Here is a 6,366-nt window from a genome sequence, read left to right on the forward strand (position 1 = left end):
GTGTGCACAGTGGATGTATCACGGCGACTGTACGAATGTGTGTGTGGTGTGCTTGTGGTGTGTGTGGACATGTAGGGAGGGGACTGTGTGCTACACTTGTGCTGCACCTGTGGGAGCGTGCACGTGTGGACGGGACATGTGTATGATGTTACGGTGCATCTGTGGGTAGAGGGTGTGTGCTTGTGTAAGAGCACCTTGTGTGGGGTACACATGTGGTGTGTTAGCACACACGAAGTTGTGTGTTAGTGGGTTCCAGGGGTTCCCTGGCCCCGCAGCCCATGGCCTCCTTTCTTGGTGAGGAGGATCAGCTGCATTGTAGAGACTTGGTGGGACAGCTCCATGGGCTTCCTGTTCTTTCTTTGTCATCTGGATGACCTTGTGGGTGGCCCAGGTGCCCCTCTGCCCCTCTCTACACTTGCCCAAGGGCTGGACACAGCACCAAGTAGATGGGAGTGGAGCAGGCTGAGTGCTGCTGGGAGGATTCAGGGCTGGAGGGACTTGTGGAGGATGGTGGGGACAGCTCAGGAGCCCAGAAGAACTGTGTCTGAGGTTTCCACGGGCAGAGGAGAAAATAGCAGGCAGAACAGGAAGGTCTGTGGCCAGGTGGAGACCTCAGCCAAGGGACAGTCTCTTGGTGGTCAAGTGGACAGGTGCGCACAGGTCTCCTCATTCCACAGCGGGCGTGTGGGTGGGTGGCTTTGGGGTGGTGAGATGGGGTAAGAGCTGGCCAGGCCCAGAGGGGACACGGTGCTTGTCCATTGCTGCTGGGCCTGAGCTGGGAGGGGCCTGGGGACTAGAATTAAGGCCTCCTGTAGGGTGGGGACCTGAAGCAGAGAAAGGGGGATCCGGGAGAGCCTGAAGGTGGTCAGAGGGCAGCCACAGTTGGCCTGATCAGAGCTCAGCGGTGGGATAGGGGCAGGGGGTACAGAGGAAAATGAGGGCACCCACCCCTCACCTAGGGGAGCTTGGTGAGGCACCAGCCCTAGCTTGGCTTGGCCACACCTACCTGCTGTGTCGCTGCCCAGAACTTGCGCTGGACAGATCCTAGCTTCATCTGGACACCCACCGCTACCGGGCAGCAGGAGGAGGGAGGGCAAGGCCAGGTGTGTTTTGGGGGATGGGGTGGTGGGAAGGAAGAGAAAGGGAGAGAGAAAAATAGATTCCAGTTAAAGGGAAGAGGTGCCTCAGCAGGAACGGAGGGAGGGTGGGTGGGCGAGGTGGGGAGTGGGAGGGGCACAGGAGAAGGGAAGGGAGCTGGCAGCTCCCACCCTCCCCTGCACCAGAAAATGCCCTGAGACACTGCTCTGACCCCAGAGAACAATGAGGACCAGATCCATCCTTGGGTCTCTGGGAACTAGAGGCAGGTGGGCTAGGTAGACCAGCCTCTCCTCCTACAGCAGGGAAAGCTGAGCCAGAGAGATGGAACCGCTCCTGCAGGATCGTGTGGCCAAGAGAAGCACCTGAGACTGGGGTGCAGATGGGTGTGAGCTGGGCCACTCCTGAGGCTCCTTAGATCTAAACGTGTTGCAACAACCTCTCTCACACCCAATTCCTGCTCAGAGTCTCCCCCACTTTGTGAGGAGGCTCTTTCCTCACTCAGAGTTGTGATCAGATTTACCCAGGTGTGCAGGCAGGTTCTGGGACAGACGTTCCTGGTCTGCAAAAAGTACTCTTGATGGCTGTGCTTGCAGGGGCCACCCCTGCCTCTTTGATTCCAAAATAGGCTTGGAGAACCCAAGTGGTGCTCATACAATAAGAGAAATCTGGGACAAAGAGCTCCTGGAAAACTTGGGAGCAAGGAATAGAAAGAAAAGGCAGGGTATGTTGAAAAGAAAAAGAATGTAAAAATGAGGGCAGCCTCCCAGTGTCTAGTATAATAATATAAAAACATGCTGGTAGCTGAGGGTGTGTCAGGCCCTCTACACTCATGGGTTTATTTAATCCCTGTGGCAGGCCAGCACTGTTAGAGTTCGAACTTTCCGCTTGAGGAAATGGAGGCCTCACAGAGTTACAGGGCTGCCTAAGTCCTCCAGCTAGTAAATAACACAACCAGAACTCAACCTGGGTCTGTCTGCCTCTAAGGCATAACCCTTTAATCTCCCTACTCTCTGGACTTGGATCCGAGTCCTGGTAGCTAGGAAGGAATGGTAGGGCACAGGCAAGCCAGTCTCCCGCTCTGGGCTCAGTTTCCTTATCTGTAAAATGGGAATGGCTCTGGGTTCTAATCATTATGCCCTGTCCACAAGAAGTTCTAGAGCCACCTCAATGAGCACTAGAGAGATTTTCTATCACAATACTTCTGACTTCCTGAGTACCTGGTTGACTTTTCTCAAGGGGACTGGACTTCCAGGATGACACAGAAAGACAGAATTGTGTCCTTTTTTCCCCTTCCCAATCTGGAATGATTCTAGAGAAATTTGATGGCCGGGGGTGGGGGTGGGTGGGAGGAATGAGTGTAGAGAAGAGTGAAGGGGCCAGAGTTCTAGCCCTGGATTCTCCAGGGTTGTGATCTTTGGGTTCTGTTTCCTTGGTTGTAAAATATGTCATGGTTATACTTAAGAAAGGCAAAAATGAGTGTAAGACCATTGAGGCTGAGATGACACAATGTGTGAGACTATTATTCCAGACCAGAACCTTGGTTTTCAAACTTCAGTGGGCATTGGAATGACCTGGAAGGTTTGTGACAACCCAGCCCTTAAAGGTCCTCATTCTGTGGGTCTGGAGTGGGGCCAGAGTATCTGCATTTCTGATGCTGCCCCTGCAGGGACCATGTTCTGAGAACCTCTGTTCTAAAGCCTCACTGGCTGAACTGTCTACGGTGGTAGAGATATTCTCTATCTGTGCTGTCCCAAACAGTAACCACTAGCCACATGTGGCTGTCAAGACTCGACATGTAGCTGGAGCAACTGAGGACCAGATCTTTTTCTTTGGAGACAGAGTCTCACTCTGTCACCTTGGGTAGAGTGCTGTGGCATCATCATATGCTTAGGCTCTTAGGCTCAAGTGATCCTCCTGCCTCAGCTTCTTGAGTAGCTGGGAATAGAGATGCTCTTTGAGGGCTTTTTTGTTGCTTCAGGGCCCAGGGAGGTGGCTTTCTGGGTGGGAAGGGACAGGTAAGCCCACTTGTTGGTTCATGGCAAACATGAGAACCAGTAACACAGCACACGTCGGAGGAGGGCCTGTGCCTCCTCTGGCCCACCTGCCTTTCTAAGGCTGCAGGTGGTCCCTTCTCCTTTTCTCTTGTAAGACCTCCTTGATATTCCTTTTAGAGAGATTTATTTTACCTGTAGGAAAAGGCTGGATGCAGAGATGAGCCTAAAAATTGTTAGAGAGGAATCACACTAATGCTCAGAATGATCAATCTGGGATTTAAGAAAACTTTAATCCTGTCCTTGGGCTTTGTGGTCTAAGAGGGCTCAGATTATTTCTAGAGTGAGACTGCCTTTCTCCTTGAAGGCTCAGTGTCAGGTCTCATAGAATCATGAGATTTCCAAGGTGGGAGAAATTCTATGATTCCAATGTAGGGAGCTTGAAGAGGGTGGGGAATTAATTCCTCTCTAATGAAACTCAGGTTTTGAGGGTCCTTGGGCAGAATGGGGGGAGCAGGGCACAGAGTAGTTTCACTCCCGCTCCCAGGTTCTCGCTAGCTGGACCATAAACTCCTCCAAGGCAAGCTCCGTGGTCTTTGCAGAATTTAGCACATCCCAGCTGCCTACTAACAGGCAGCCTCCACTGGGGTCCCTCACAGGTGCTTCAAACTCAACATGTTAAAAGCCAAACTAGGCCCTTTCCTCTCTAAACCTAGCCCCTCCTTGAAATGTCCCCATTTCAGGGCACATGTTCTTCCTGAACGTTAGCAGTTCCTTCCTCGCATCCAAGTTCCACAGATCTCAGTTTCAAAACTTTATAAATCTGTCCACAGATCTCTCCACCCACACTGTTGCCACCCTCAGCCAAGCCACGTCTGTCTTGCTTGGGTTAATGCAATAGCCCCAAGCGACCTCCCTGCCTCCCACCCTGCCCCTCTATGATGCATCTTCCACATAGCCATGAGCATGAAGATCAAAGCATGCTGCTCCTTTCCTAAAACCTGCCAATGTCTTCCCATTATCCTTGGAACAAAACCTAAACTCCTTTGTAAGATGGCCAAGGGAGCTGGCCCTGCTGGGGTCTCTGGTTTCAAGCTGAAACACATTCTCTCTCAAACATGTTACATTCATTCCTACCCCAGGGCATTTGCACAGCTGTTTTCCCCTCTTGGAATGTTCCTCCCAGGAACAATGGTCTCAGCCCAACAGCATCTCCTAGAGAGCCCTCCTTGACCTCCTGGGGTAAAGAAGTCCACCCCTGCATTTTCATGCTCCATCTTATTGCTTTTTTAAAAAGTGACATGGTTTGTTTATTTGATTTCTTATTTATTGTCTGTCCTTACCTCATTAGCAGAGGAGGGTATTGAGCTCTGATGCCCCAGTGCCTAGAGTAGTACCTACCACACAGCTCAATAGCTGTTTCTTGAGCACAAATAAATAAATTAAACTTGAGTTGGCAGCCTGACTGGGAAGCAGAATTCTGTAGGGCCTCACTGTCCTTACCTCCAAGCTTCAGGACCTTGCTGAAGCCCTTCCTCCCCTTCCTCCCCTGGCCTCTTACTAAAGCTGGATGCAGATGTTATAGACTCTCCCCTGGAGACCTAGGAGGCAGGATGCAAGAAGCAGAGGGTTCAAGTGAGATAGGAGGGGGACCTTCCCCATGGTGAGGGCTGAAAGTGCTGGGAATAGGACTTACTGCTGAGGTGGGAGGGGAGTGAGGAGCACAAAGGTAACTCTACCATGAGTCAGCCGTGCCCTCCGTGCCTAACGGCTCTGATCATTTCAAATCCTTCTGTTTAACTCCTACCTCACAACCCAAGTTGTGCTTTTCTGCCCTAGACACCGAGAGAGCCCAGCCTTCTCTCCAAGGCCCCCGGTTCTGCTTGGCAGCTGTTGTCAGAGGCCTCCCCACCCAGAGGAAGACCACCCACCTCCATCCCTTCCTGCCAGCCGACAGTGTGCAGGGGACAATGCCTTATGATGTACTGATGTAGACAAGCTCTGGCTCTCAGTGACAAGAAAGCCAGCTGCCAGGAACTTGGCCTTTCCAGGTGGCCTCCCCTAGTGGGATAGTAAGAGATCTTCCCTCATGTCTGTTTTAGATGCTGACCTTGTCCCCAGAGGACCTGGTATAACCTGATAGAGGAGGTCACATCTCAGACCCCTTCCTCTTGTCCCAGCCTGGCCTAGAGCCCTCCCACCCCTGGGCTGTCTCCCCTCTCCATCCGGCCTCTCCACAAGGACCTTGTGGCTTCCACCAAAGCAGCTTTTCTCCAAGATCTCAGCTCAGCTCAGCTCACAGAAAACCTAACAAAGAGCCTCAATAAGGCCAGGGTGGCAGACAGCTTATCAAGATGTACGTCTTTGTTCCCCTCTGACTGTCACCTGGGTGCTGCTTTGTCATCAGACAGCAAAAAAAACTTCTGTGCATGTGCACACACAGCACACACATTTGCACACTCAGGAAAGATCCCCACCAAGTGCCATGGTCCCCAGGAGTAGAGGCTCCAGCCTTTCCCTGCTTGCCCGGTAGCTCCTTTGTCCTCCCTCCTCTTTTGCCCGGCACCCCAGCCAGCAGACTGCATGTTTACCTGGATCAGGACAGGCAGGGGCCTGTCTTTTGAAATACAAGCTGGGGACCTGGTGGTTGTGTGGGATGTCTGTCCATGAGAGTGAGAGGCAGGGATTCCTGAGAGGTAAAAGATGCTCTCTCTCCATCCTGTGACAACGATCCAACCTCTGCACTGCCCAGGGACCCAGCAGAGCGGATAGAAAGGAGGTACCAGAGCATCCTGTTGGGGGCATCCCAAGTCAAGGAGGCTCCCAGTCCTGGTCGTGATTCCCTCCTGGAAAGCAGGAAGAATGGAAGCGAGACATGGGGACACCATGACATATTGCCAACATGCCACTCCCTCTGATCATCAGGCAGGATTTAAGAGATTCCAGGGAAGGGGGCCTAAGGGGTCAGAGTTCAAAGCAAGCTGGGAGCAGGGACTTTGGCTGCCCCTCTGGCTTAGTTCCTGGCACACTTTGCCTTTGGATCAGCCACTTTCTGAAGGAGAGAGGTCTCGAATTCTTGAATGTCAGTTTTTTCCTTTCCAATGTCTGACCCATCACAGATAAGAGTAAAGAACCCTGGGACACCAAGTGCATCCTTGGCATTGAGAAGTGTGAGCTCCCTGACCCTGAGGCGTTCAGCCTCTTGCTCTGGCATTTCACTCCCCTAAATAGTCCTGGCCTGGGGTGGTCAGAGCCCGAGGCTCAGTGACCTCTGCAT

At 52.3% G+C, this 6,366-nt stretch overlaps 1 protein-coding gene across 1 annotated transcript in view; it reads right to left on the minus strand.

Moving 5' to 3' along the window:
• CACNA2D4 (calcium voltage-gated channel auxiliary subunit alpha2delta 4) overlaps window positions 1–6,366 on the minus strand; it is a 127,539-nt gene that overhangs the window by 18,285 nt on the left and 102,888 nt on the right. Inside the window, exon 27 of the mRNA XM_053557545.1 lies at window positions 1,007–1,068. Coding sequence (XP_053413520.1) covers window positions 1,007–1,068 — 62 coding nt within the window. The remainder of the gene's footprint in view (window positions 1–1,006; window positions 1,069–6,366) is intronic.

The sequence above is a fragment of the Nycticebus coucang genome, chromosome 12 (assembly GCF_027406575.1).
Source record: "Nycticebus coucang isolate mNycCou1 chromosome 12, mNycCou1.pri, whole genome shotgun sequence".
NCBI lineage: Eukaryota > Metazoa > Chordata > Mammalia > Primates > Lorisidae > Nycticebus > Nycticebus coucang.